Here is a 13,197-nt window from a genome sequence, read left to right as displayed (position 1 = left end):
AAGTCAATAATAAATCAACTGAGGATAAATATCAATTTTCGTTCAATTTTTTTTGTTAATATTAGCAAATTCAGTGAATTTTAACCAACGAAAGGATTTATTCGTTTGACGGAAGCAAATTTTTAGTGGTATTAGATGTAGTTTGTCAAACTATAAAAAATCTACGTATAATTACATCAAATTTTAAAAAAGAAAGAATATAATTATCCCATATTTACTCCAATATTTCGGTCAATTAAAACACATAATCTAGAATTTATACGGTATTAAATCTATCACAGTATCCTGCATTTAGTTCTTGCAGGACCACGTTGACTTCAAGTCGTCTTTTGTTGTTTTGTTCTTTTTTCTTTTTGTTTCTGGAAGCACGTTGACTACAAGTCTTCCATGCACTTTCTTTTGAGTATCACTACCAGTACCTCTCCTGCCATGTCTTTCGTGCATGACAAAATTTTTTTACTTTTTAAAATATATTATAAAATATGTAAACTCTTTAAAAAGCTATGGAAAATTTCTATTTTTTGGATTGTGTTTTGAGTTTGTTTCTAAGTAAATCTTTTGGTACGATAAATGCTAAAATTCTTTAAAAAAAAATAAATATTTTAAAGAGGTTGGGAGTGTATGGTATTTTGTGGGAGAATGAGTGTTTGAAGGTTGAGATATTAAATATGGAGTTTTCTATTATATTATTGCTAAGAGAAATGCGCCGGCCGTTGTTAGAAGATATTATCACCACTAATATCCTGATATGACCAGTAATATTATTGTATCAATTGTATTTATCGATTAGATATATATAATCCCGATTATTTTACATAATTTGAGAAATCCTCAATTTAGTGTTGCTCAAAATCAGTCTCTATTATAATTGTTCTCAGTGAATTAAAATAACAATATCATTCATCCATTATTTATAATAGAGCATATGTATAATATTAATATTGTAAAATTATAATTTTATCTATAACATAGGGCTGAATTATTTTTGTGCAAAAAGATATACTGATTGGCTCAGATTCCACGCTCCAAAACATATCCTCAATCAAATGTGGAAAAGAACAATCAACTTACACTTACAAGTTGTCTCTTTCTCTCTCCCTTCAAGAAAATGGAGTGGAAGCCAAAGCAGGAGCTGTTTCTCTTCCTCGTAGCAACCCTTTTACAACTCCATTTCCCAAGTTTTTATTGTAAGAACGATCAGCTACTTCCAAACTGTAGCAGCTCATTTCGGTGCGGCAGCATAGGAAACATAAGCTATCCGTTCTCGGGAGGCGATCAGCCGGAAGACTGCGGCTATTCAGGCTTCCAGCTCCTTAACTGCAAGGGCGAGTTCCCTTTGCTCAATATCCCACCATTAAACTACCGTGTCTTGGGACTCAACTTCTCCACTCGTACTCTCAAAGTCGCAAGACAAGACTTGCTGGATAACACATGCCCGGAAATTCTCCATAACACAACCTTAAACAAAATGTACGACTTTGCTCCCGATTCTAATGACGAGAACGTCACTCTCTTCTTCGGCTGCGCCCGCGTCCGTAAGAATGGGTTGAAGACCAACCTTCCCAGTCAGTTCGGCTGCATAGATCTGTTCAGGATAGGGAACGCGTCGTCCGGCCCAGGACCAAATATCAAGTGCAACCACAGTATTTCTGTTCCGGTGAACAGAACGGCCGCCCGGGCTTTGAGAAATCGCACGGGTTCGTCGCTTTTGAAGGGCGCTTTTGCTGGCGGGTTTCTCATCCAATGGTTAACGCCTAGGAGGTGTGCGAAAGATATGTGCGGCCGAATTCCGGGAAGTCAGTCGAGCACGCAGGCGACGACGGCTTCCTCCCCAGGTTCTCAGGAAAAACCCCCAGGTATTGTTATTATATGTTTGATTCCGTTTCGTAGCGCCAATCTTCAGCATAGGATGACGCAAAATTGTAATATTGGTCCCACAAGAATAGAATGTATTACTTTAATTTTTGCAATATGTTTTATGTGATAATATTTTTGATCAAGGATTTTGTTAAAATTTGAATTGATAGTCCAAAAGTATAGCGATATTCACTTTTGTTTATAGCGATAAAGTGACAAATTAAATCTTAGAGGGCATCCCTACAAACTTGAAGGAAGTTTGTATAATTTCTTGATAAAAGACAAAAGAATCCTTTTATTACAAACAATATGATTTGCTTTAGGTGACAAATATATATACAGTGTGTTTGAAGTTTCCCATTGTAATTAGGGTTAGTTTCTTGACAAGGTATTCCCACTGCTCCACCTCCTGACTTAATTCCCACTGCTCCACGTCCTGACTACTGGCTCTGGGGTATGAGCTACTAACTCTCAGCAACTTGTTTGTTTAAATATTGTTCATGTCTTTTCTTCTTAAATATATGTTGAAGCTGGATTAATTATTCATGTGACAGAATTAAACATGATGAAATTAGGTAGGACGACAAATAAAATGGTAAATAATCTCATCATCTATTATAATTTGAAGTATATTTATTTAAACATACATTTATTTTACATGGAAAATGACAAAGTAAAAAAAATGGTATCTTATTTTCACGAAAAAGGTGATTTTGGTGAAGAAGTGAAAAGGGAAGAGAAGTAAACGGGGAGAAAGTGGAAGTGCATATAAAGAAGAAATTTTTTAATTGTACCTAATTTAGATTGGTCGATGCGATAATTTATCATACCTACTGTCCCATAAATTAGAATTGCTAAGGCGAAGCTAATATTATAAATCAAATATGTGATCATGCATTATAAGCAGCTTATTATGGCCATATCACACGAACCAAACAAGGTTCAATTTATTTCTTCCATGACGTGATGTATAGGATTATCTGTTTTAGTAGGGAAAAGATTTTTTCGTCCTTCGATTTTGTTCTCAATCTGTTTCAGTCGTCTAGAATTATCATTATCACATTTTTACCATATTTATCTACATAGTGAAACTTAGTTGCAACTTAATTAATATATCCATATATTTCATAAAAATTATATACTACTTTTATATGCTAAAATTTCTATAGTTTACATAATTATTTCTTATTTTTAAAATTTACTATTAATTATTATATGTTTTGAAAGATTTTTTGCCTTATTCAGCCTTTCGTATGTAAATTATTGGCAATGTTATAACTATTTTTCTTACATCAACGGACTTTGAATAATTTTGGAATACTAATATTAGATTACAGTTACACCTTTTTCTACTTTATATATTAATAAGCTATTTTTGGCAATAAATTGTATGAAAAGCTAAGTGAGTTTAAATTAAAATTTTATATAATTTTTCTTATTATATTAATATTTTTTGTCCAAACACTAATGAATAATTCTCAAATGCGGTGCAAATTAAAAAAAAAATTAGAGTAAAGTCTAATTTTGCGTTTTAAAAAAAGGCGAGGTGAAATTAACCTTTTATTATTTTTTCTATTGCCAAATCATGAAAATACTACCCGGGCTTTATATGCAGCAACGGAGATGATTGGCAAATCTTTATTTGCCCTTATTACATGCATAGCATTCGTTATCACATGTTGCCGTTGCCTCAAAAGACGACTCGCCGCGCGCCGCAACCCTAACAAGGAACGCATAGAGAAGTTTCTACTCCAACATGGATCTCTGGCTCTAAAGAGATACAAATACTCAGAAATCAAGAAAATAACCAAGTCCTTCAATGACAGGCTTGGTCGAGGAGGATACGGTAGCGTCTATCAGGGACTGCTGCCCGACGGCTGCCCCGTTGCTGTCAAGATTTTGATCGACAGCGACTGCGACAGCAATGGGGAAGAGTTCATCAATGAAGTAGCCAGCATCAGTAGAACCTCCCATGTCAATATTGTCAATCTCTTGGGGTTTTGCTACGACGGAAACAAGAAAGCTCTTGTCTACGAATTTATGCCCAATAAATCTTTAGACAAGTTCATAAGTAATAATGCAGATTCTCAGTTGGATAGCGAAAATATGTACAAGATTGCTGTTGGAGTTGCCAAAGGCCTGGAATATCTGCACACAGGCTGCAATACCAGGATTGTTCATTTCGACATCAAGCCTCAGAACATTCTTTTAGACGACGACTTCTGCCCGAAAATCTCGGATTTTGGGCTCGCCAAGCTGTGCCAGAAGAAGCAAAGTATATTATCAGTGCTTGGGACAAGAGGCACTATTGGCTATATTGCTCCGGAAGTATTCTCCAGGAATTATGGAGGAGTTTCTCATAAGTCCGACGTCTACAGCTACGGAATGATGGTTCTTGAAATGGCTGGTGCAAAGAAAATCATTGAACCTGAAGCAAGGCAGTCGAGCGAGAATTATTTCCCTGACAGGATCTACGAGCAGGTAGTAGTTAATGTGAGCACGAATTCAGATGATTTAATGATTGAGGTGGAACAAGAAACAACTAGGAAAATGTTTTTGGTAGGATTTTGGTGTATTCAGACAAATCCATGCATCCATACCAATTCCACCAAAGCCGTTCCTGTTTACTCCAAGTTTCCCAACATCGGTGCCTGAATTTTCCTCCACACTGTCAGCATATGTAGAGACAGAGAATTCAGCTGAAGTTTAATCTATTTGGAATTACAAGTGGATATCCAAGAATGATGATCCACATTGATATGGTAAGTTAGGACTTTTGCAAATTTGTGAAAATCATGTAATACTTATTGGTCATCAGATTTATATGTTATTGTAAATATTTAGTAGCAGGATAAGATATAATCTTCAATGATATATGCTCAATAATAGTGTATAATCTAATAGTTATATTCGTAATGGAGTTTATACTTTGCTTCATAGAATCCCCTTATTTTAAATCCTTGCATAATTTAACACAGGCATGCTACATGTACAAAATCATTTCTTAAGTATACATAATATTATTGTTTTACACATGTACATAATATTAGTTCGCCTAAACATGCATTGCTTTGTTAAATAAGTAAGCTATATATCAGTTGTTGGAATTTTGATCTTCATTAGAGATTTGGTCCTCATTCAATAATTATTTTTAAAATTAAATTATTTTTAATTCCTTCATTAACCAAACAAATGAGATCAAATCGTTGTGACTGCCCTGTTACTTCTCGAACACCACCAGCCAGCAGTCTAGTTTCAACAGAGGCCTCCACCACTAACACCAGCATAGTAGGTTTGCATTCCTTGTGCTTCCTCTTCCTTTCACTGCCATATCATTCACCACACTTGTATCGACAGAAGACGAAGGCACAAAGACGCTGTGCCCAGACCATACATATATTAGCAACAGAAAAATGCATGTATATACACCAAGGTCAAGTCGTGGCATTCTCATCTGCGTATTAAGTGCTCATCAGAAAAGGGAATGCAACAGATATAAATATACAGAAACTACAAGATGAGCCCATCTAATCAATACAAAATTTTACAATTTAAAACAGATACAGTTCTTATTTTCTCAGGGTCGGATCAAAATACGATTGCAACAACTTACTAAAATGAGCATACTTGACATGATCATAGATACTTATGTATTGAAAATCGTGTTACATAACCTATCTTAGGTGATAAACCCTGATGCCTAATAAAGTGATCACCAGATCAAGCCTTTTCTTCTCCTGAATCTGTCAACACGGTCTGTACTCATTCTGGACTTTTCAGGCTTGCTCGACTTCTTAGACTTGTCAAGCCGGCTATCCAAACTGTTCCTAGAAATTTCTGGATGGTCCGGTTGCAACTCAAACGTGTCTGTGGTACTGCTTCCATCAGATTTATTCTGACTCTCTGAATTTAGTACTGATGCTGCTAGTGAACCATTGCCTGCTGGCTTTGATTTTCCAAGAGACAGTACAAACTTTTTTAGATGTTTGAGGAACTCAGGATAAAGTTCAAGATTGCAATGCCCGCCTCCATTTATCCACAAAGGTTCGTATTTAACCTTGCAGAGCTCCCAGCGCTGCTTTCCATGGTAGCAATCAACAACTTCATCTGCAGTCCCCTAGATATGGAACTAATAATTAGCAATAATTCACCTCAATGCACGAAAAATTACAATCACTCAAATAACAGGCATTTCTATATAAGTATATACATTTACTATGAAAGAGCTTATGCACAAATTCCTCTATCATACTTTCAATAAAATTCTGTTAACTTAAAGACACAGAAGGCATTTTATAAATCCAACAATCCGATTTAGTACAGCACTCTGACAAGAGGTATAAGTCAAGCTGTAACCATGTCAGGTCTTCTTCTCAAGCATATGATTGTTGTATGGATCTGTAAAGTTCCCTAGACTGTACACATTATAGTCAACAAAACTACTCCTGCTATATTCCGTATCTTTCTCCTCACCTTCAAGGATCTGGTTATTCAGCAGGGTGGTCATTCAGAACTCTATATTTTCAGACATTCAGGATTCTCTTAACTTTTTGGACCATTTGAACTCAAACTTAGGTTGATGGAAATGGAGGTAAGAGCCAACGATCCTCCGTTTAATATGCTGTCAAGCTGGTTAAGTCAATTTTTCCAGGGCCAGTAGCCCATAAATCTCTACTAACCACCTTAAATATTGTTCCAGATAACACAGATAACAACTTGTGCAACTAGGATTACTAGTATTTAATGCCCTATCATAAATAGTTCATTTACGACGCTATACACTGAATTTAAGGAATTAAGTAAAAAGTTGGCTAAGCCTGGCTTAGGTTCCGACATTCCACATGGAAAGAGTCTTTCTTTCTCTGGTGCCAAAGGAGTAATCTAGCATTGAATAGAAGTTAAATCCACCCAAAACAAGAATAGGCAATGATCCACCGCTAGCTTTTTAACCAAGAAACAGCCATTTACAAAATAGTCCATCTCACACCTTTTAATTGATGGGAGACAGCTTTTGAGCCAAACTCTTTAGGCAAAATCATGTGTAGTTGCATTTTAAGTACTATTTAGAACAATGCTAGATGAATACTCATTTGTTGAAGACATCAAACCTTTCTCAAGGCTAAAGCCATTTATGATCCCACATTGTCCAGAAAAGCTTTCTGTGGCTACAGGAAATTATTTACTGCATGGGTGATGGGCGGAATTTTTATTTATGGAGGGACCCTTGGCATCATTTAAGTCCTCTTGTTGAGAAATTTCCCTGTGGACCGAGTATTACGGGATTCCAGGAGTCCATCAATCTGCGTGCTGTCATACACGAGGGGCAATGACAATGGCCTCTTATCACTGATTTCGAATGCCAGGAGATCTTGCGTACTCTACCTGACATACATGGACGGAATGACCGAGTTGTGTGGCGTTTCTCGGGCAATATTGTCACCACTCAAGCTCTATATCGATTATTTGATCCCCTGTCCAAAGGTAGGATGGTATTCACAACTTTTTGAATCTCTCAGAATTCCTCAGTATATGTTCATCCTCTGGCTCGCCATTCAAGAAAAACTTGCAACGACGGACAAACAATGGTTATCACATTTAGGAGACTGCGTCATATGTAATGAGAATAACCTGGAGACGCACACGCATCTGTTCTTTCATTGTCACTATAGTCGAAGATGCTTGAATGTTATCAGACATACTATTCATTTTTATGGCCAAACAGACAGTGGCAGCTGGATATTAAATGGGCTTTTAGAAAGTGGAGAGGCAAACACATTATAAACATGGCATATCGTGCGCTACTTGGAGCATGCGTATACCACATATGGCGTGAGCGCAAATGAGAAGGTTCAAGCACACTTCAAGGACGCCGGATACATTAGCTATATTGATCATAGAGGACGTCAGACTACGGATTCTTAGCAAAAATCTTCCTAGTTCTATTAGTACTAGTGCACTTTATAAATTATGGCGTATTCCTTGACTTGTCAAGAGATAACGGATTATACGAGCACTCATGTACTATACCTTCTTTTTTTCAATATATGAAACTTATCTTTCCCGAAAAAAAGAAAATTTATGCGGTATTAAATCTATTACAGCATCCTGCATTTAGTTCTTGTAGGACCACGTTGACTACAAGTCGTCTTTTGTTGTTTTGTTCTTTTTGTAGTTGTTGGAGAAAATTTATTGCAAGATAGGGGATAATATAGACTTGAGGACACATTCAGGAGATAGAAATATTATCACCAAATGCTGGATCATATTGACTAAATAATAACACTCGTAAAACCAAAATCACAGTCACGCAATAACAAAAGAATGTATTGAGTTTTGAGGTAAATATGCGCTATGACATATGATTAAAGATAATATGGTGGCCAGCTAATATGAAAAAGTAAAGATGCCCTTAAAAGTTGTCTCAATGTCTATCTCTCTCTCCCCGAAAATGGAGTGGAAGCCAAAGCAGGAGCTGTTTCTCATCCTCGTGGCAACCCTTCTACCACTCCATTTCCCAAGTTTTTATTGCCAGTACAATCAGCTACTTCCCAACTGTAGCCGCTCATTTCAGTGCGGCAGCATAGTAAACATAAGCTATCCCTTCTCGGGAGGCGATCAGCCGGAAGCCTGCGGCTATACAGGCTTCCAGCTCTTTAAATGCGAGGACCAGTTCCCTGTGCTCGATATCCCACCATTAGCCTACCGTGTCTTGGAGCTCAACATCTCCACTCGTACTCTCAAAGTCGCAAGACAAGACTTGCTGAATAACGCATGTCCCGAATTTCTCTATAACACAACCTTAAACAACTTGTACGACTTTGCTCCCGGTTCTAATGATGAGAACATCACTCTCTTCTTCGGCTGCGTCGGCGTTCGTAAGAATGGGTTGAAAACCAACCTTCCCAATCAGTTCGGCTGCATAGATCTGTTCAGGATAGGGAACGCGTCGTCCGGCCCTGGACCAAATATCAAGTGCAACGACAGTATTTCTGTTCCGGTGAACAGAGCGGCCGCCCGGGCTCTGAAAAATCGTACGGCTTCATCGAATGCGGATGTTTTGCAGGAGGCTTTTGCCGCCGGGTTTCTCATCCAGTGGTTAGTGATGTCGGTTAGGATGTGTACGGATAGAACTTGCAGAAGATATCAGGGAAGTGAGTGGAACACGCAGGTGACTGCGGCTCCTCCCCCAGTTTATCAGGAAGAACCCTCAGGTATTGTTGGTTGTAATGTTTTCAGAATCGGATCGGTAAAGAATTTGGCCATATGTCCAGGCTGGTTCATAATGTCAAAATTGGTAGTCTTTTATCTCCCCTATTTTTTTTCTCCCCCTTTTCCTCTTCTTTCTTTTCTCTCTAAGTTTTTTATCTTATTCTTTCTAAAACTAACCTTCCTCTTTATTGGATTAAGTGTTTTCTTATTAAATTAATATATTTTATCTGATTTCTAATTTATTATTTATGGTATACGTACAAGCATTTCTTTCATTTCTTAATTTTTGTTAATTTTAACGTCTTATTTTTATTATAAGTATTTAAACTGTCAAATCACCTGAAACCACACAAAATCACATCCTTGATTTTGATTTATAAAAGAGGCAATTTTAAAAAAATATTTTATAAAAACGTCAATGACAATTCAATTTGAAAATACCTTTATTTTTTATTGTTAAATTATTATAGATGGTAACAATTTATAAATTTTACTATTTTTATGGATTGGTCCCACAAGAATGTATTATTTTTAATTTTCTCGAAATGTTTTATGGGATTTTATTCTTGATCAAGGGTTTTGTTACAACTTACATTGATATTCCAAAAATATACTAAATTTAGTCCTATTTTACTCTCCACATTTAGAAACAAACGGCATAACACGTGTGATCTTGGTGGCCATTAACTACTGATTTTCTTCGAAAGGAAAATTACTACATTACCCTCCTGTCAAACTATAAAACCAAATCAATACTCGTATTAGTAAATAAAATCCATAAATCCGCCGTTAGGTTGCATTTGAATTGAATGATTTGAAACCCTTTATAATAAATTTTTTGAATATATTTGGATAATTTTGAAATAAATTTTGATAAATATGAATGAATTTCAAATTCCTTTCGAATAGAGTCACTTGAAATTCAAATCCATCAATCAAAATACACTCAATTTGCCTTTACGATGACATGTATAAAACTCTGTAACCAAACCCTCTTAAAGTTTTTCTTTATACCCTTTATAATGTAACTTTTACCGCATAATTGTTCACTTTCCTACAGCTATGTACCACTGTCATGTGATTCGTTGATTTTCTGTTTAAATATTTTATTTTCTTCTGAGGATGTTGAAATTGGAACAATGTTTCAAGTTTATAATTTCTTCCATGATCAGATGGAGAGAGACAGCAACGATCTCCAAGGATTTATATGGGTAAATCATCGTACTTTTCGTCAATGTAGTCCGTTTTGCTATCCTAATTATGTTGCCGGATCATGTAATCTATTTTGGCTCCATCGATATACGTACAGTTGTCGCAGTTAGTGGAGCTGGTGTTGTAATTGTATCCATGATCATATGCTGCTGCTACCTTAAAAGACGACGTTCCCAACAGAGTGGCCCTGACAAGGAAAACATAGAGAAGTTTCTGCTACAGCTTGGATCTCTCGCTCCAAAGAGATACAAATACTCCGAGATCAAGAAAATAACCAAATCCTTCAAGGATAAGCTTGGGCGAGGAGGATACGGTAGCGTCTATCAAGGACTGCTGCCCGACGGCTGTCCCGTTGCTGTCAAGGTTTTGATCGACAGCGACAGCAATGGGGAAGAATTCATCAATGAAGTAGCTAGCATCAGTAGAACCTCCCATGTCAATATTGTCAATCTCTTGGGATTTTGCTATGGCGGCAACAAGAGAGCTCTTGTCTATGAATATATGCCCAATAAATCTTTAGACAAGTTCATCAACAGTAATGGAGATTGTCAGTTGGATTTGGAAAAGCTATACAAGATTGCAGTCGGAGTTGCCAAAGGCCTGGAATATCTACACACAGGCTGCAATACTAGGATTGTTCATTTCGACATCAAGCCTCAGAACATTCTTTTAGACGACGACTTCTGCCCCAAAATCTCCGATTTTGGGCTCGCCAAGCTGTGCAGGAAGCAGCAAAGTATATTATCAGTGCTTGGGACAAGAGGCACTATTGGCTATATTGCTCCGGAAGTATTTTCCAGGAATTTTGGAGGAGTTTCTCATAAATCCGATGTCTACAGCTATGGAATGATGGTTCTTGAAATGGCTGGTGCAAAGAAAATTGTCGAATCTGAAGCAGCTGCGCAGTCCAGTGGGAATTTTTTTCCTGACAGAATCTACGAGCAGGTAGTACTTAATGTTAGCACGAGTTCAGATGATTTAATGATTGAGGTGGAACAAGAAACAACTAGGAAAATGTTTTTGGTAGGATTTTGGTGTATTCAGACAAATCCATCGGACAGGCCATCGATGTCTAAGGTTGTGGAAATGTTAGAAGGCAGTGTTCAATCCATACCAATTCCACCAAAGCCGTTCCTGTTTACTCCAAGTTTCCCGACATCAGGGCCAGAAACTTCCTCGACGTTTTCAGCACATGTAGAAATGGAAAGTTCTGTTGAAGCTTAGATGACAGCTTCAAGGCTCGGTTTGTCCAATGAATATGTAATTAATTACGAAATAATTGATTATAATATTGTGGGATAAATGATTTGAGTGAAACTCTGAATGTGTTTCCATAGTAGGAACTGACAATACCGCAGGTGGATATTAAGAGATGAAAGAGAGTTATTTAATAAAATGATAGGATTTACCTTCGAATGATGGAAATTTTAGTTCGGACCAACTCAACTAAATCGAAACCAATTCGGAAGGCTTTAGCCAGCAAGTCGTCATCCAGTACGCTTATTGTAATGCTAGACTGTATAGTGAATGCATCCGGCGGCAGCTCCCTCTCATTTTAACAGAAAGGACCCAGAGGTATTATCTCCTATATCTGATTCAATCTTCTATAAGTTAGGATGAAAATGCATCAAACTATGCAAAAGTTGACTGGTTTTGGTTTTCTTGACAAGTTATTCCTCCGGCTCAAAGTCCTGGCTACGCCCCTGGCAGCACCATCTCCAATGGTATGAGCAACTACTTCTAGTGGAAATATTTCCTTTCCTTTCCACGATCATACGCAGGGAGAGAGCATTCACCAAGCTTTTATATTGGAAAGTTATTGTACTCTTGTTCAATATTATACTCATCTTTCTATTGCCAGATAATATAATCTATCCTGGCTCCATATACAGTAGCGGCAGCTATTGGAACTGGCGTAGTATTTTTGTCCGTTATAATATGTTTTTGGTGCCTCAAGCGACATTCGGGATCCGGAAAGGCCTGCTCTGACAAGGAAAACATAGAAAAATTCCTATTCCAACATGCCTCTCTGGCTCCAAAGAGATACAAGTACTCCGAAATCAAGAAAATAACTTTCAAGGATAAGCTTGGTCAAGGAGGATTCGGTGGTGTCTACCAGGGAATGTTGCCCGACGGCTCCCCCATTGCTGTCAAGGTTTTGGTCAACAGTGAGAGCATGGGGAAGAATTCAGCAACATGAAGTAGCCAGTATTAGTAGAACCTCCCATGTCAATATGGACAAAATCTATAAAACTCTCCTTATATTTTAAAAAATCGGTTAAAAGTCCATTTTCTTTTTTAAAAAAAAAAGATTAAAACCCTCCTTGTATTATGTAAAATTCTGCAACAAACACCCATTCGGTTAGTAATTAATGGAAGGTGCATTACACACGTTATTTATGCGTGTGGGGGGTTAATTATCTTTTATTATTAAAAATAAATGAATTATATAAATATAATTTAAATAAATTATATAATATAAATATAACGAGTCGCCAATGATGAATAAAAAAAATACTTTTTTCAAAAAAAGTTGAAGTCGTGTATTGGAACTACGACTTGACGACATGGAGTCATGGTTCCGATCTACTATCCATATAAAATCTAATCTGTGCTCTGATACCACTTTATGTAGCACCCTCTATCGCTACTACAACCATATCTTCTCTAAACAGCATACTTAAAGTAACCCCTGTATCTATATATATAAATATGCACATAAATAAATATTCACACGTAATCACAACGTCATAACAGGCATAACCAATCCACAATATTATATATACATATATATATATATACACATATCAAACACCACAAAGTAATCCACATTATTTGCCTCAAATTCAACTCCTTCTGAGAGAAAGAGTGGAGGATTGATAAAATCTGATAAATGCCTTGGGTGGTTATGATTTGCTA

General features: G+C 36.8%; 2 protein-coding genes and 1 non-coding gene across 3 annotated transcripts; 2 read left to right on the top strand and 1 right to left on the bottom strand.

The window, feature by feature from the left end:
• The first annotated feature begins 1,000 nt into the window (after positions 1–1,000).
• LOC105176151 (LEAF RUST 10 DISEASE-RESISTANCE LOCUS RECEPTOR-LIKE PROTEIN KINASE-like 2.1) lies at positions 1,001–4,799 on the top strand. The gene is made up of 3 exons (XR_016063668.1): positions 1,001–1,856; positions 2,246–2,311; positions 3,473–4,799. It is a non-coding gene; the product is annotated as an LEAF RUST 10 DISEASE-RESISTANCE LOCUS RECEPTOR-LIKE PROTEIN KINASE-like 2.1 (transcript).
• A 770-nt stretch (positions 4,800–5,569) lies between these two features.
• On the bottom strand, positions 5,570–6,986 carry LOC148784554 (uncharacterized). Its single transcript, XM_088876882.1, has 2 exons — positions 6,966–6,986; positions 5,570–5,974 (listed from the first exon to the last, which is right to left on the bottom strand). The coding sequence occupies exons 1-2, from the start codon at positions 6,984–6,986 to the stop codon at positions 5,570–5,572; spliced, it is 426 nt and encodes a 141-aa protein (XP_088733008.1).
• Positions 6,987–8,161: 1,175 nt separating this feature from the next.
• Positions 8,162–11,595, top strand: LOC148784553 (LEAF RUST 10 DISEASE-RESISTANCE LOCUS RECEPTOR-LIKE PROTEIN KINASE-like 2.1). The gene is made up of 3 exons (XM_088877136.1): positions 8,162–9,068; positions 10,239–10,277; positions 10,376–11,595. Exons 1-3 carry the CDS (start codon positions 8,261–8,263, stop codon positions 11,500–11,502), a joined length of 1,974 nt encoding a protein of 657 aa, XP_088733262.1. The 5' UTR covers positions 8,162–8,260; the 3' UTR covers positions 11,503–11,595.
• The last annotated feature ends 1,602 nt before the right edge of the window (positions 11,596–13,197 follow it).

This window comes from Sesamum indicum, linkage group LG13 (assembly GCF_026168435.1).
Source record: "Sesamum indicum cultivar Baizhima isolate 11 linkage group LG13, ASM2616843v1, whole genome shotgun sequence".
In the NCBI taxonomy this organism is placed as follows: domain Eukaryota; kingdom Viridiplantae; phylum Streptophyta; class Magnoliopsida; order Lamiales; family Pedaliaceae; genus Sesamum; species Sesamum indicum.
Note: the sequence above shows the minus strand (reverse complement) of the source record. Positions and strands in the feature narration are given on the sequence as shown.

Bases quoted from the DNA above. Each gene is read 5' to 3' on its own strand.
- LOC148784554 (XM_088876882.1), bottom strand. From the start codon at position 6,986: ATGGCTTTAGCCTTGAGAAAG. The intron at 5,975-6,965 runs GTTTGATGTCTT...TTCCATATCTAG, and splicing joins TGGCTTTAGCCTTGAGAAAG to GGGACTGCAGATGAAGTTGT.
- LOC148784553 (XM_088877136.1), top strand. From the start codon at position 8,261: ATGCCCTTAAAAGTTGTCTCAATGTCTATCTCTCTCTCCCCGAAAATG. The intron at 9,069-10,238 runs GTATTGTTGGTT...TTCCATGATCAG, and splicing joins TTATCAGGAAGAACCCTCAG to ATGGAGAGAGACAGCAACGA. The intron at 10,278-10,375 runs GTAAATCATCGT...ATATACGTACAG, and splicing joins ATCTCCAAGGATTTATATGG to TTGTCGCAGTTAGTGGAGCT.